The sequence below is a fragment of the Idiotropiscis lumnitzeri genome, chromosome 5, assembly GCF_059441095.1.
Source record: "Idiotropiscis lumnitzeri isolate Australia: NSW breed Sydney's pygmy pipehorse chromosome 5, RoL_Ilum_1.0, whole genome shotgun sequence".
NCBI classification, from domain to species: Eukaryota; Metazoa; Chordata; class Actinopteri; order Syngnathiformes; family Syngnathidae; genus Idiotropiscis; species Idiotropiscis lumnitzeri.
Window position 1 is genome coordinate 16,019,090 of NC_142395.1, and position 17,713 is coordinate 16,036,802.

The window sequence follows — 17,713 nt, forward strand, 5'->3', positions numbered from 1 at the left end:
TGTACGTGTATTTGCTAGCTTTGTGCACGCGTGTTTGTGTTTGTTTGCGTTCGTGTGTGTAAATACATGCGTGAGTGCCTCCTTTACGTCATCAAATTTGGAGTTATTTTTTTAAATAGTGGATAGTCTTATTTACACCTGTATGACAGTTAAAATTGATCACGTGCATTTACGATTATCAAATGCACGAGTAGTTTTGCTTTACTAATTTTATTATCGTCTTCAGCAATCACCAATGACAATTTCAAAATGGGACTTAAAACATTTCCAGGACGGGTTGAACGGTGGCCACAACTTGACCCTTGTACTGATGGCTTTTACTTCTACAGTTATTTCCATGGACATTATAATGTTTTATGCGCTAAAAGCACAAGAGACCTGCTTTGATTAGCTGGTTGGCCTCTGACCACGTCCATTACGCCAGACCTCGATTAGCTCAATGGTTTTAGAGGTTTTATAGCCGTGAGCTCATCGTAGCGACAGTCTCATCTCATTAGCTGCTTGATTGGTGGAGGCGGGCCCGCGGCTTCCATCTATTGAGGAGACACTCCGAAGAGCTACAGTTCCGGTTTTTAGAATTGCCGTCACGCTTTGTGAGCCCGCCAAGCTGACAACATGACGATTTGACATTGAGGATTTCCAATACATGCAGATGAAGAACAACTGACTTATAGGCTTATCGGTCTGAATCTGTAGAAGTTTATTCAAACTCTTACACAGGTCAACAGATAGTTTATGGGTTATCCACGATATTAGAAATTAGAAATTAGAAATTAGAAATCCCTTTATTGTCATTGTACTCAAGTGTGCAACGAGATTAGAGGGCTCCCCTCTCCAGTTCTTGTGGACTCTCATGGGTTAAACAATTAGGTATGTGACTTCCTGCATGACACCCAAATTAGTACAAGAGCCATTTGTTACATCGCCTTTCGTTTTACAGAGCGGTTTATTTGGATATTTTTCGCCACTTTTCTAAATGATTGCAAGCCCCCTGTAGCATTTAAATATGAAGGTGAATGAAAAGTGATTATTTTAAGTTTCTAGTTGAACGAGAAAGATGTCATACTCTTGAGAGGAAAAAAAACTTTTTGGAAGAAGTAATTTTTTTTCAACAAAATCAGTTTTCTTTAAGTTTTTAGTAAAATATTTCATCATGGACAAAAGGGTTAAAAACTGCATAAAAAGTCCCATTTGTACGAAAACAAAGAGGCATGTTATTGGAGGAAAAAATATTTTTAAAAAAAGTCATGTTTCTTTAAAATAATGTTTTAGACAAAACTTTCAGAATTCAGAATTCTTTTCAAGAATATTTTTTTCTTTTTAGCATGCTTGGCTTTTCTTATTTTATTTTATTTATTTATTTTCGGGGTGGTGAATCAAATACAATGTGAAAACAAAATGAACACTGATGTTGGACGAAATGGGAATCTATTTTCAAATGATACATTAATAAGGGTAAAATAAGTAGTAATAAGTAAGTTATAATTTTCAGTTGTTTTGGTTTAAAATCGTAGTAAAGGGGGGAACTAATTGTTTTGTTCCACATGTATAAGTTGTTGTTTCGGGACATGTGCATTGATGCACACAATGGCCGGAAGAGGCAATGTACCCTGAAGAGAAGGCAAGACAAGTCACGTTTTGTGTGAAGATTTGTAAACCTTTATTCCTTTTGAGTTAATGTGGCCAATGAGGTGAATATTGTGCTATTTACTTTCTTTAATTTCTAATTACTTTCTCTAATCTCGTTGCACACTTGAGTACAATGACAATAAAGAGATTTCTGAGCCTTGATTGAACTCGAAAGGAGTAACAAATAAAATGAATGAACTAAAGTGGGCTGGTGTGAGCATGAAACTTGAGGGTTAAAAAAATTTATGTGTGTGTTTCTAAATCCTTATGTATTTGAGTGTTTTTCTTCCACACAATTATTTTACTTATTTGTCCTCCAGTGGCACAAGTTCACCTGCTGACAGAGAGCAGAAAGTATTACTCTGCTCAAGTCCCTCCTGAGCTTAAAGCCGGTCGGTGACCTCTATTAGCGGCCCTTCTTCTTCTGCTGCTTCTCGCTGATCTCTGAACGCACCAGAAATACATCAAGACACGAGCACCATCATATCCAACATTAATTTTGAAGTTTATGGAGCGCAATACTGTGTGCTAAAGGCAAGTGAGCTGAGAAATTATGATTTTAACCTTTTTTTTTCCACCAGCTGTTTTGTTTGAATAACTGTCCTTTAAATGGCTGCTTCCTGGAACTTTTATTTTTACGTCAAAATCTGTTTATGATTGGATTTTTCGATGTATAAATGTTGATGGAAAAGAATCCCAAATCTTCTTTAATATATTTACATTTATATATATATATAATAAATAATAATATATATATAATAAATAAGACTAACAAGAAAAGTCCGAGTACAGACCACGATCTGTCTCTCCATTTATTAATCATCTGATGTTATAAAATATTTGTGATAAATGCGACTTTTACACTTCCGATTGATTGAATGAATGAATAAAGTTTGCCTGAAGAGCTCACTGACGTCCGATCTAGCCTTTTGGCATTCCTCACCAACATGAGTGCGTTCAATGCGTTTCTCTTGTGCTTCATGTTGTTAGCGTTCCAGTGGATATGCAAGAGCGACATGACCAAATGACCGGCGGGTGACTCCCTGACCCTGCTGTGAATTGCGAGTATTCAGTTGAATTAGGCAGCCGTCACCGATGGAGGGATATGTTTATTCAATCAGGACATTGAGATGTCGCCGATGCGACCGTCGCAGGCCCATCAATCATTCGGAAAGAGCCTCCTTGGCTCCACACTAAGTGTGGACGAAAACTAGTTGGAGCTCCGTCGCTGTAACTGTGGCTTATGCTTCAAGTATTTTTTTAATTAATTTTATTTTTTTTGGAGGGGGGGGTGAAGCCAAAAGTTTTCTTTTTTCAAAATAAGAAGCTATAAGAAATAAAGGCATATTTTTTTGTTGAGGCTGAAAAGGCAAGTATTTTTGAAAATGAAGTTGTATTTTTTTTCAATTGAAACAAAAAAGATTTCATCTCTTTTTGAATTGTTCCTGAAAAAGAAATAATGATGTGCATTCTCTGAGTAATGTTAATTTAAAAACTAATCTTGGGAGGGAAAAAAGTACATTTCTATAGCAGTATTTTTAAGGACAAAAATTATTATTTCTTTTTTTTTTAAAGTAAGGAATAAAGATAAGTTTTATTGAGGAAAAATAGTAATAAATATACGATTTTGTTCTTCAAGAAAACAACACTGTTTTTATTGCCGGAATCGATTCCACGACCTCTGCACTGTGAGGCCATCGTGCTAAAATTTTGTCCACCGAGCCGCCAATTTCAGAATTTTTTATTTTTTTAGATTTGTTGTTTATTTTTTCAACAACAAGCAATAATTCTTAATTTAAAACAAATTTTAAAACAATAACCAATAAAATAATCCAACCTTCAATTCAAGAGCATTTATTCAGTGGGGGAAGAAAATCCATACTAAGAAATCATTCTTTTGGGTCAAATCCTGTGTGCCACAATAACGAGCACCCCTGCTTATACTTTATGCAACCCCCATTTGCCAAGAAAACAGCACCTCATATTCTCCTATAACATTTCACAAGATGGGAAAATACAAGAAGAGGGATCTTTGACCATCTTTGGACAATCACTAAAAATCTTCAACTCTGCACCCTCATCTTAAACTCACTCCAGAATATTTCAAAGGGGTTGAGGTCTGAGGTCATATTTTTTGGAGCAAAAATTGACTTTTTATCCAAAACAGTCTCAACTAACTTAAATATACCAGCTTTTTTTTTTTTTTAACACTTTACATGATAGCTAAGAATCCTCTGAGGTTTTACGATGCTGGAAAAGATGATTTCTATTAGCGTTCTTTCCTATGGGGAACATTTGCAAAGAAAAAGCGACTTCATTTGATATGTTGTGTTGAGGTATGTTAGCAAAGGCGTCGTTTAAAGAGAAAGCGTCATTCAAGCTTTTTACGTCAACACGTTCCCCTCCATCTGCGCCTTTTGTCTTCCCTCCTCCACACCAAAGCACCTCTGGAGGTCTTTTGGGTGGATAAGTCGATGAATTGTTTCAAGCGGCACAGGATTGGACGGGGCCTCGGCGTCTGGCGTGGAGAAGATAAGACCTCTTATCTATCTGGCTGTCTGAGCAACCTGCAACCTCCGCCCCTCCTGCTCGGCATCATCATGACCTCCTCGGCATCCCTAAACGCAAGAAGACAAAAAAAAGGCTCTACTAACACGAAATCAATATGGAAAAGAAGCTTTGCAACTTGTGGAAGATGCAAAAAAAAAATATAAACTCCAATAAACTCCACTGATTTTGAAGTTTAAAATGGAAGTAAAAAAAAAAGTTTAGAAATATAAATGATGCAATACCAACAGTCCGCAATCATCTTCTTTTCACCGACTTTTCATCTGATTAGTGAATTGTTGTCTGGTTATCGAGGTAGAAAAAAGAAGGAGCCACTGTGCTATTTAGCGACGATGACACGGTGCTGTCACTCCTCCGCCATCTTGATGGGAGTGACAGTCCTCCCCTTCCCTGAGTTGCTTCTCGCTTTTGATGCTGGCAGCGCTTCATTACTGTCACCATTTTAACGTGAAGAAATGACGACAGGCAATTACGTGTTTGTCACGATGCGTCCTGGAATACATGTTTAACGCGGAATACGATGAGCTTCAGAGGGTTCTATTCTAATGGGATTTATATTACAGTTGCATGTGATTGTACAACTGTGCTGGGATACACTTTATGGGAGGTTTTAAAATGTATTCTTAATAAATGTTATTCTTATTTTGCACAATGTCTATATATAATATAAATGTATGATGTATTTACATATGTTTGTATTATTTGAAAATGTCTTGATGATTTTCTTTCCTTCTTAGCATAGATTCAGTATTAAAAATGCTGATCAGTCAAAATTTCAATTGGAATATTATTTGACAGGATTACCAAGCCATCCAAAATCAAATGAACGTGATCAAATTTAAAATTATAATTGTGAAATTGGCATCGTGTATGTAGCTCCAGCTTGCTTATTGCTAACTAGGAAAACCGACGCAACCGAAGAGGCCGTGACAAATAATTTCGACGAGATAAGACGGAACATCCGAGTGGAGCGCCGTCTTGCGCTTGTCTCTAATCCGGTGATCGGACTCTCCTCTCATAAATGATTCAACGTCATTAATTAAATACTCGTTAAAATTTCCTCTGGGGAAATGGCTGATAGCTAAACAGCAAATGACAGTAATTACCACTCCTCATTGTTGACTCATTTTAGCTGTCATCACAAACAACAATTTTCATATATTTCATGATATTCATGAGAAATCTTCCACCATCTTTCAGTTTACTGATTAAATAGCAAATGGGTCAAGAAAATAAAAGGAGTTCATAAAATATAGAAATAACCGGAGGTGGGACCTTTTACAAAATTTTGCTGGTGCGTCATTTGTCATCTGTCAGTATTCTGGGTAATCTTTTCAAGCCAAACGGAATTGTAATTGTCAGTTTGTCAGTCCGTCAGTCAGTCAGTCAGTTAAGTCAGAAGGCTGTCGGTTCATCATCCCACTCCAACCCCCCCCCAAAAAAACACATGAGCAAAAAGATTGTCCGTCAGTGAGGGATCAACGAATCAGTTCGTCAATCTGAATGCCCACCTCAGGAAATTGATGTCACGGTATTCACTAATTTTGTGACCAGCGCAAGTCTAGCACAAAGCGCAATCTAACAGTACACAAAGTGCGAGTTTTGTTTCTTTTGGTGTTTTTGTTGCTGGGCGCAGTTAGAAATAGTGGGAGTGAACACAGCCAATTCCCAGCAAATTGAACTGTTTCCCGTCAGTCCGTTTAAATTCAGCAAAGAGAGGGACGCTCAGTCTACATGGCATGTTGATGCAGTGGATCGGCACATGCAAAAAACATCAAATGAACCGAAAGAAGTTCTCCACCTGTGCATGATGGAAAGCTGACCACTGCATTTGGGCACATGGAGACCGCCATCCCCAATCGTGCATCAGGCGATCTACGGGCATGCCAGCTCCGGAAAGTGAACCAAACATGGTGAACAAAATTGTCCCCGGCACAAAATGATGTTGCACCAAGCATGATACGCCAAGCAGACGAGCACATGACTATGAAAATTGAGCCTTAAAAGACAATGTTTTCTTTGCAAAGAAAAATGCAACATTGATATAGGTGGCTCTCAGAAACAGCTGTGAATGCAGCGAGGAATCTGTTCATCAGTTTCAGTTTCATCAATGAATGTTTACGTTTGTTGAGAGAAATGCGACACAGACGTGAAGGAGGATTAAAAACAGCCGGAAACTATTCAATGGATTTAAGAGCTTTTTGTAACACTCAATCATTTATACCCGTGCATGTGGCTCTATTCTCCGAGTCCTTCCTTCCCTCCATGAGTTGTTTGGAGGAGGCGAGAGAGTGCACGGGCAGAGGAGGGTGATTGGTGGCAAGTGATGGCGATGGGTGGGGTGGGGAAGGGGGGCTTATCCCTATAAGAGTGCTCTCCTGTATCCTCCACGTAGCCACAAACGCCTTCGCTTACAGAGGAAACTCGCAACTTCCAGTCGGCACCCGAGGGACCCCCACCTGGAGGATTGTCTCCCCAACACGGGTAGGAGTTCACGGGTCAGGGCGGTTCGAGGTTGCACTTTTTAAAATGACAAAAAAAAAGGAAAAAAATGAGAAGCATACCAGATGGATAGGTTCATTTATTTGTCTGTGTGAGAGGGCAAGGCATGCTGGGTAATGACTGCACCGTGAACCTTGAACCCTGGTAGAGCTCCTCTAATGTGGATGGACCCATTTGGACTTAATGTATCGAGTGTCCTATTTAAACAAACGGGCTCATACTTTGTAGATCACCCTTATGGTCCCGTTTTGTTTTTAGAGGAGGTCTGTTGTGCGTGTGCTGCCGACAAGGTAAGTTGAAGACATCATAAAGATCCATATTATTTCATCTTACTTTATGTATTTGCCATGTTTTTGGATGGACGTATCAGCAAGTTTGAACACACCCAACTAGATTTTTAGTATCCCTAAATATATATATTTAAAAAAAAAAATACAAAATTTGATATAGGTGTTAATAATAATATTAAATATGCAGAATGTAACATGTAAAATAAAACAATTTTCATTCTGGAAAGCATTGCAAAAAAGAATTAATATATTAGTACTTAAGGAAACGTATGAGCAAAGTTTTTGTCTATGTGTGTGTGTGTGAATTCATATATATATATATATATATATATATATATATATTTTTTTTTTTTTTTTAGATTTGCTATAATTTCTTAACAAAAGCCCGACATTAAAACTTTGGGGCTTTTACTGGTGATCTCCACATCACTTGGCTTGCACTTGGCATTCGGACTCGCAAGAGTCAGCAATCAGGAATTTTCTAGTTGTTAAGAATTTTGCTGAGTCTCTGTGTGAAATGAATTACATTGCCCACATGCGCGAGACAAACATCAAAGACCCCTTCAGAGACCCCTGTCCACTTGGACTGACCCAGGCCCTGATTGTAAGGGTAGAATGGAAGGGGACTGAAGTAGCGTGCGGTCACGGGTCACACAGCAGGATGCCGTCATGAATGTGGCGGTGAATGCGCCACGTTAATCCAAAGAAGCAATGTCCTCGAAACGACGGGGTCCCTGTGCATCCCTTTGTGCCCTGGCAGCGGGGTAGGCTGTGTTTATGCCAATGGTGGGCCTTATTTTCTTACATTGACTCACAAAAGAGATGTTGTAAAACTAGCGTTTCTGTCACAGGTGGCAAGACGTCAGTATGAAAGGCTGCACGTGTGCTTTGCTTTTTCTTTGGCATTTGCTCATCCCGAAAGAAGTAGCCTTGACGAAGAGAAGAAGAAGCACGCGCTCATTGGTTGCAAACTTAACAGTTCTGTTTTTTCCACATTTTTAAAGTGCAAGGCCCATCCACAACGTTTGTTTTATGCCTTCACTTTGCATCATGAAGATTTTCTTTTCACATCTGTGTGCGTTTGTGTGTGTGTGTGAGCATGTAGCGCATAACGTCGATTTTAGGTGACTCTGCTGTGTATTTTGTGGTAATCACATCTTTAGTCTCGAGTTATTGAACAGTAACCCTTTCAATGCTCACTATCCGCCATTCAGGAGTCACAAATACCGCTTGCTGAGTTTTTCTTACACAAGCCCGTCTAAATAGAAATTAAACGAAGCCATTTACAGCATCTCACCTTGGAGAGACGGACAAAGAAAATCAATAGGAAACTGTCTGATGTGACCCCATGTGTGAGGGCGTCCGTGCGCGTGTGGGGTTGAGCCCACCTCCACCTCCATTAATCGACCTGAGGTGATTAGACACATTGAACAGGGAAATTGGATTTAGCTTACTGCGTCTGCTTGTAATAAGCCTGCCATGGTAAGAATCCAAACTATTTTGAATAGTCCTTGATAAAACCCAATAAGTCAAAAGTTAAGTAGCTTTTAGAGAGATTTTTTTTTACCTTCACTGTCTCGTTTTCGGAAGGTTGCTTTGTAACAAACCCCACAATATCGCTTTATTGTCTCAATTCAGAATGTCGTCTTTTTTCTCTTGTAACGCTTTTGTGGTGAAAAGCCAACCAGCGACATTGATTACGCTGATGAGCACGAGTGGGCGACAATTATCATTTCAACCAAGCCGATTGGTGATATAGATTGGCCAGTCGGTTATCAATAGTTAAAGTGTTTTGAGTGGGCCCGATACAGTGAAGATGCTGTCAGGATGTGAATAGGGGTGTAATCGTGAGACATTTTCTGCTTCTTTACAGGCTGGATGTTTGCTCTAATATTGATGTTTACATGTAGTTAGATAGATTTAGCACTAATTACAAAGCACATGATAATGTCTTCTTTATAGCTCCTTTACTTCTATTTATGTTTCTTTTTTTGGATCACCAAAAACATTCATGGATCACTATGACCAGCTGTATGTATAACAGTTAAAAATAAAAATAAATAAAAATGATTTGAAGTGAAGGAGGATATTGGAAATGCACACTATTTGGATTACATCCACGCACAATTTTAGTGGTGGAACGACGGTATGGCTATTTATTTATTTCTTTTTTTGTTGTTGTAATTTTCCAAGGGCAGCAATGAAATTTGAAATAAATGTTTTGCGCCAGCAGTCCTGGAACTTTTCTGAAAGACTTCATATACAAACCCGCGGGTGACGCTGGCTCACAGCTTCCTCGGCGCTGGAGACACTGCGATCATTGTGTTTCACCATTATTAAATAACTATAAAATCGAGTGTCTACATGATTAACCGATTCAGTAATTGACTCGCCTGATTTGAGGTGATCCCAACTTTTCGGTCTTGTTCTTGGCCCTTTTTATGGCTCTTATCTATTTATTATCTCGTTGTTGTTCATTTTGGTCTTTTGAGTTTGCCTTTAATCAAAGTAGTGACAGCTTTTCTATACTGCCCAAGTGGTACATTTAGTATATAGTAGTACATTTAGCCCAGTGCATTGTGGGATGCGTGTGGAGCTCTATACTTGCAGCATAACAATTAATAGCAAGGCTGTAATCCAAACACATTCTGAACCCTGCATACAATTGAGTGGTCCATTATTAACAAAAAAAAAAAAAAGAGTAAAAGGAAGAACGAAAGAAAGCCAGAAACATGACGAGGAAAACCACCAGAAAGTTGAGCGACCAGCTTGAGTTTGGTAATAATAATGTGCAGTGAGTTCAATCGTCCGAGAATAATCCGGCTTTAGGTTGCCGGAAGTCATTTATTTTCAAGATGGTCATGTTCTCCATGGGAGAAAAGCAATCATTGAGAAAAATAAACGACTGGATAAGAGCACTGTACGACATTTCCTTTTTTTCACGCTTGACTCGACCCACTTTTTCATCAACTGCAACAGGACTTGGACCTCAGCTCTCACAGCTCTTTGGATGGATTTTTATCAGGAAGCGGGAGCTTGTAGGTAATCGTTTGGAGGGCTCTGAGTTCTGACGACTCGGGTCAATTGGAGGAGCCCAAGGTTCAAAACAAAAATGGTGAAGCTGCTTTTAGCTGTTATGCTGCGTGCTGCACAATAGAAGTGAGTCAACCCCAAAAGAAATACTTTTAAAATCAGGTTAAAAACTCCCGCCATATATTTGATTAAATTATTTTCAACATTTTACTTTTTTTTTTCATTTGTTTGTTTTAGTATTTTAGTTTTCTATTTCGTTATTTTACTCTAAAATATTTTACGCATTCTTAAAGACTTCTGTCAATGTGTTTAAATGTTGTCATGCATGTTATTTTAGTCATTTTGCTGTTTTGTTGTCTTTGCTTTTGTGAAGCACATTGAGTTGTATATGAAATTTGCTATGTAACTAAAGCTACCTTTGCCTTCCCCTTGCCGAATCGCACCAGACCTCCACCAGCACAGACAGTAATGGGCTTAATTAGCCAGTTTAGTCAGCAGTTAATCGGTTCATTAAAAACTAATTAATTGCTTTCAGCGAGCTCCTGGGAGAACCTGACAGTCGAAGGGATATTTTATCTCAATTCAACGAGAATAGTCGCAAATTTGTGATGGGAAAAAAAAAAGGCAAAATATGACACTCAAGGATTAGTGCACAAGAAAATAACCTGAATTCGATAAGGAGTTAGATTTGTTAGCAGTTATTCAAAAATCAATATCACTTCCAGAATAATTGGTAATTCGTGGACCTGAAGCAAGATGAGTCACTCTAAATGGCAGGGATCAATAAATATTCACTGCTTGTTGCCAGTGTTACTCCAAAAAAACTGGCTTCAAGCGCCTCAGAGACATTTTAGATTTTAGATTCACAAATATGTCACAAAAATCCAAGCCTGAAAAGTGTGAGACCATCATTTTAGGGTCAGATTGTTTATATCTAGAGGTCCTTTAAAAATGACTTCTTCCTCTAGATTTTGTTCAGTTACCACCCCGGTGGTGCCACATTTTTACCACAAACAGGTGATGCTAAATTGCAAAAAAATAAAAAAATAAAATCATTCACAGGCAATGTCCTCATCGAAATATTAATGTCACGTTCACCAGTTGCATGTCACGCTGATTGTCATTGACTTTTGCTGAGCTCACATTTTACGCCTCATTAGAGATATCCAGCTAATTGTACGGACTTGACGGTAACGTCAAAAAGGAGACGTAGATTTGAAGATGTGGGACTTTTGCTAATATAGATAATGCTGCCATGCGGATTACTTAATTGATCAAATAAATGTAATATATAGAAATATATATAAATGTAAGACTTAAATGTCTAAGAATTTATGTGCGAGTGAGTGAATCTTAGTGTATGTCAAAAAATGAGTCAGAGTGGTTGCCAAAGGCATTAAGGGGGGGTCGTGAAGAAAAGGAGCGAATGAGTTTGTTAAATGAGTGGAAAATTCACTTCTTCTTCATGCTCCTAGAATGAGGTCACAAAAACTTCCTTTGCTTCTTTTTTGCGTCAGCAAATGTCATCTTTCCCTTATGCACCTGAAAAAATGTCATTCTAGCTCTTCAAAGCGTATGAGTGAAGACACAATAGTTATTATTATCATCATGACGACGGGCAGGAAGCTCGGCTTTTCCGCCATTTTGTTATTAGCGCCACTTGTGAGGTTTTTTTTTTTTTGTTGTGGCGGAGATCAGTCAAGATGTCTGCATCTAATAAGGTCTATTGTTCAATACATTGATTCCTCTTAAAGGCTGCTCTTCACTGTGAGATCCACAAACTGTCCACCACGCTCCGCATACACAATGACGAAAATGGAAATATTTCAAAAGTTAGCACCACCAGTTTGTTAAGTATACTTGATTCAAATATGGTAGCAATCAGACAACATTTCTTGGACAGGTTTGCCTATAAAGGACATTTGGAAATGGGCAACACAAATATTAGCTCTTCATGGTTCTTTTTTTTTTTTGCTTCAACCTTGTGCAGCTGAGTTGTTTCAGTTTCATTTATGATGGGGAGACATGAAATTTTGCCATCATGCTCACCATTACGCAATGACAAAACCTTTAATGCGTCGCAATTAAATATCACATATCTATCTGGCATACTTCAGAAAGCTTTTTTTTTTTTGGGAGGGGGAGAAAAATGTCAACAATTTTGGCGTTCGAGCTCCTCCGGAAATGGCTGCTTTAAAACCAAAATGTCAGACTTCCTCTGATCGCTTAACCACATCTTTTTGAGGCTTTTTCTCAGTTTACAGATGATAAATATTTTCCAAAACTTCCAGGAGTCGAAAATCCATAAAAGTTTTCCACCATTAAGGTGCCAAGTCAAAAAGTTAAACATTTTGCAATTTAGCTTCATCCATCTGTCTTGTGTACATGGCTCAACTATATATCTACTGGACATGTTCACCTTTGAAGAAGACTTGGTCAAAACGAACGCCAAAATATCAGACTTCTGTGAGTCTATCTGGACATTTTTTATGGGTCAACTCAAGATAGACATGTCTACTAAATTTCATGTTACTAAGTGAAACTGCTTTTAAATTTTTTTTTTAGTCATTGATCCTTGTCGCACATTCTGCCTAGCAACACATGACCAGTTTGTGGAAAACGTTTCACAGTGAATGTCATACAGTTTGTGCTGTTCTGTCTGTTTTATTAGAATGCCCTTTCAATAACAACAGCAACAAAATTCAAATACTAGCAGCAGATTGACTATTGTCACATCTTAATAATTGTCCCGCAGACCATCATGAAGACGCTGGTGGCGCTCCTGATGCTGCTGCTGCTTTGTGTAGATGGCGCACATGCCGACTGTCAGGATGACTGCCTGTCCTGCAGCTTCATCCTGCCCAAACGGCTCACCTTCAACACTATGGTGAGCACACGTATTGCCTGCACACGCACACAACACACACCCCACACACACACACACACACACACACGTACACTATTTGCTAAGCTTTTCCTGACAGACTCAATTTTCATTTGCTGATAAGAGGCAAACCTTCCACTTCATCCTCTGTGTGACTCAACAAATTAGCCTTTTGGCATCTGACTTTTACTAATTTGTTGTGGCTAATTGATTCCGGGGGATGCATGTGTGCGCCTCTCGACAAGTCGACACGGAAAAGACATTTGAGGGCATGAAGAAAAGGCACAAGTGATGATTTATTGCCTCGTGACAGCACCATTCAGCTCTGTTAACACTTAATTACAAGTGAGGCGTTTACCGAACAATGTGAAGATTTGTATTGAGTAGCGTGAAGTGTCCAAACATCGCTCAGTAAGATACAACACTGTCGTGAGCCGTGTTTTTGTTTCGATTTGTATTTGGCTTTATTGCATGTGATGTTATGTTTTCTTGAGGTTCATGTCTTGTCATGTTCATTAGGTCTTTTGTTTCTGCCTGTGCCCGTCAACGTGGTCGCTTGTGTCTTCCATTCAACTCCTTCGGCCGCTTGTGTCTTGTCCAGGTGTTCCTCATTGTCTCCTCAGGGGGCTTGTGTTTAGTTTTATGGTTTCTCAGGTGCTGTTTAAAAGAAAAATGAGGATTCACAGCTCCTTTTCAAATCATCAAAATGTTCAACAAGACTTGATTCCATGTTCCCGCCCTCATTCGATGGTGTTGGGGAAAAAGCTTTGGAATATAGACAGAGATGTTGTTTTTGTTAAGGATACCAGCAAATTCCCCAATAGAAGTTTGTCAAATTGCGAGCCCGGGAATTTACCACAAATGGCTAACCAAAACCAAAATGATGACTTCCTGTTCGGTTCAGGTCATGGTTTTTGTGACTCTTTTGTGTGTGCATTACGAAATCCATGATGACCCACATTTGTGCTGATCAGTGAAATGGTGTTGAGGGCTATTTCTTTTTTTTAATTTGTCCCAATTAAGCAAAACCATTGGAATTTATGCCCATGTCGAGATGTAAGTTATGGTTGCAAACACATAAAATGATCGTGTCAAATCATAAGTGAACATCAATAGCATTGCAAGCTTTTTACTCTTTGAATTATTGTGTTTAGCTCTTGTCTTCTTCTTCTGAAACTTTAAAATACTTGAAAACTCAGCCAAAGTCAGATTTGCAAATTTGTGCATCCTGGTAAATATTTTGTTCTTATAACGCCCTTTGAATGTCTCAGGAAAAAGTCTGAAGAACCCATAAATGAAACTGAACCAAGTGTTGCGCAATTAGATTTGAAGCAACCATTTTGGGTGAATTTTAGGGTTTGTACTATGACAAACTCCCACTAGCTTATCCCAGCTGTCTTCATGAAATAGGCAGGGTGCATCCTGGGCTGGTTTACAGCCAACCACAGGGCACACAACCATCTGCGCTCACAAACACATCTAGGGACAATTCATGGTGACCAATCAACCTACCAAGCATGTTTTTGGAACGTGGTAGGAAACCGGAGCACCCGGTGAAAACCCACCCAGGCACGAGGAATAATGCAAACTGCACACAGGAAGGCCGGCGACAGAATCGAACCCTGCACCTCTCAACTGTGAGACTGACATGCTAACCAGTCGTACAAGTGGCAAGGGCCTATGTGTGTTTTGTTCTTCCAACTCCCCATTGTTGAGGCTTTGGATTCTTCTGAAATGAAAAAAAGCCAAAGAAAAATCATATGGGGTAAATCCTTTCATTTTTCTCCTTGTCAGGAGTGTCTCTTTGAATGTGAGGGCTCCATCTCCCCGAGATCCTCCTGGGACACCTGCCGTGGGTCCTTGTCGCTGTCATCTATGCCCAAAAGATCCCAGGAGGAAGTGGAGGCCTTCTTCCCTGCTGAGGAGAAAGACGAGGGAGAGGAGGAAGGGGAAGAGCTACCTCTGGCCTTGCAGAGGTTTGATCACATGACCAAAGAGCTGGGGCTGGATGAAAGGGACGCCGGAGCCCGCGACGCCCTGTCCTTGGATGAAGACTACGAGGACTCCGACGACAGCGACGTGGCTCTGAGTGTCTCCAAGAGGTTCGGCGGCTTCGTCAAGGGCCGCCATGGCTACAGGAAGCTGATGGCACCGGCCAGGTCCTACCAGAAGCGCTACGGCGGCTTCATCGGCATCCGCAAGTCGGCGCGCAAGTGGAACAACCAGAAACGCTTCAGCGAGTTCCTGAAACAGTACCTGGGCATGAGCACCCGGTCCACAGAGTACAACAGCGTCTCAGAGGAGCTCAGCCAGCACAACGAGGTGTAGTGCGGCCCTGATGTTCTGCTTGTAGCCTCTGCTGGATTTACACTGCAGGGCCCAATTCCCAGTTAGTGCCTGTGTGTGGACCATCTATTTACATCTACTGTCATGTGACACATTTTATGGAGGACTGAAAGTGACAAACTTAAATAAATAAATACACCTTGAAATGTTTAACTTAAATTGTCATTAATTAATGAAATGTTTCATTTATTAATTAAAATGAAATGTTATAATGCATGATTTATTATTCTTATAATAATTTTATAATTTATTAAATAAATAAACGTGTCATTAATTAATTAAATTACCAATGATCATATGCAAAAAAATCTGTATAATTATTTCTGTATTCAATTATTTATTTATTTAATTATTCACGTATTTAATTAATTATTTCTGTATTGATTTATTTCATGGTGTCTTATTGCTGTGTTCCATGAATTAATTGTATCTGTCAAACTCGCCCACCAAAGTTTGGTGGGCAGGTCCTAACACCTGATTGGTTGGCCTGCTCATCAGGTCAAGGCAAATCAACTCCAGAATAATGGATTGATGGCAACCGAGTGTCAAGTGAAAATACTCTGATACACTAAGTGACGCTATTCACCTCCACATTGGTTTGAATACTCAAGCAAAATAACTAAATACAAGCCTCGGCCGCTGAAAGTCCTCCATCATTGTACCCGCCATGTTTGCAACCACTTCAGGCCAAAGCAATGGCTTAGACAAAATTTGAGTTCGTCGGCGTTTAGCTCCGCCCACTAAATTTGATGGGTGAGTTTGACAGATAAAATTAATTCAGAAACGCTGAAAAGCGCGACCATGAATTAATTAAAAACACAAAATAATTAATTAAATACAGAAATAATTCATTAAATACAGAAATAATTATATAGATTTTTTTTACATAAAATTATTGATAATTTAATAAATGACACATTTATTTATTTAATTCCACATTTCATGAATAAATTAAACATTTAATTCATTAATTTAAATTTTAATTAAACATTTGATGGTGTATTTATTTATTTAATTCGGGCACTTTCATAATATTTGATATTACTGTGCTTATGTGTAGGATGCTTTGACACCTATAAGTCACTTCCTCTAGTCTAAATCAGTAGTAAGTACAAACTCGAAATGCCACTCTTTGATTAGTTTCAAGTCACAAAATATTGACATCTCTTTTTTTTTATTCAGTACAATGTCTTGGAATGATTTGGTCATTCTGCTACACAATAATGGAGTGACACGTTTATTTAAAGGATGAAATGTTTGAAGAAATGTCAGGTTTGGTGATATTTTAAGTGAGTCATTTGAGTAGCTTTCCAAGTCAACAAAAATCTGATGCTCCAAGGAAATTATAATGTGGGGTCTCCCATAGATTCAGTCTGGGCAGTTTTTCAACCTTGACAGCAAAACCCAGTTGCATCATAAAATCTATGTATTCCATTCCAAGCCGATGAACAAGGATTGCTAACCCGACATGCGCAGAAATTGTAACGAGTGCAGTAAAATGACTTGATCGCTTTAAGTTGCCAAAGCTAAAAAAAAAAAGTGCAGTCAAGCGCACGAATGTAGGGATGGGGTGGTATGTCTAAAAAGTATCCATCTATTCTCTGTGCTGCTTATCCTCACTTGGGTATACAGCGCATTATAAACGTAAGTGTAAAGAAATAGGATGGACGTATTTCCGAATGGGTTGTATGGTCCCTTCGCAAAACCAACTTGATAAATAAAATTAAAAAGTAATTCAAGACAGTGTAATTTTCAAAGTATGTTATTGCGTATTAATTCGTTTCCGGTTCGTCTTTTTGCTGTTCAATACCTACAGTGTTTCATGGACGACAGCATTTTTGAGGAAGAGATTTGTACCTTTTTTGTTCTATCGTCTGTCTTTGAAGTGACTGATTTTACTCTGCTACCATCTTGTGGTACAAAAGAAAACTCCATCACCCTTTGCCTCGTTCCTAAAAAGTGGCAAATATTACAAAAACAAAACAACAACAAACACTCAATTCACCTATGAGTCAGACAGTGAGGCACTTAACTCAACTTGCATATCGTAGCTTATACTAATGAGCACTACACAGTATGTGTACTAACAAATTATGTTTGGTATTCTAACTGCCATTGTGTTCATTTTTTATTTGGATTTTTGGTGATTGTAAATATCTGAAATTTAAAAACATGTGCATAAATAAAAATAGATAATTATTTCTTTTGTGGTTCGTCATGCAGCAAATGATTCACGTGTCCTGGGCTGATTTGTTCACTATAGAATTGTTCTTTGAACAAACTGAATACACAGGGTGAGCCAATAGTAGTTTTTATATTCAATTAGAGTTACGGTTATTTATTACTATTATACTCCATAAAGACAGTTCAATCTTGTAAATTCAAAATGGGGTTTTCAAATCATGGATCATAAATTAAAACCAACTTCGTATGTAAACAATGACTAAAATTTCAAATGAGG

General features: G+C 38.7%; 1 protein-coding gene across 2 annotated transcripts; it reads left to right on the top strand.

Annotated features, from left to right (window-relative positions):
• Window positions 1-6,594: 6,594 nt before the first annotated feature.
• LOC148337055 (prepronociceptin-like) lies at window positions 6,595-17,482 on the top strand. Of its 2 annotated transcripts, none has more exons than XM_088296579.1 (3): window positions 6,595-6,681; window positions 12,778-12,909; window positions 14,701-17,482. In XM_088296579.1, the coding sequence occupies exons 2-3, from the start codon at window positions 12,784-12,786 to the stop codon at window positions 15,232-15,234; spliced, it is 660 nt and encodes a 219-aa protein (XP_088152705.1). In that variant the 5' UTR covers window positions 6,595-6,681; window positions 12,778-12,783; the 3' UTR covers window positions 15,235-17,482. The 2 variants fall into 2 exon arrangements, with proteins under 2 accessions (XP_088152705.1, XP_088152706.1); XM_088296580.1 differs by lacking the exon at window positions 6,595-6,681 and adding an exon at window positions 6,872-6,989.
• Window positions 17,483-17,713: the final 231 nt, after the last annotated feature.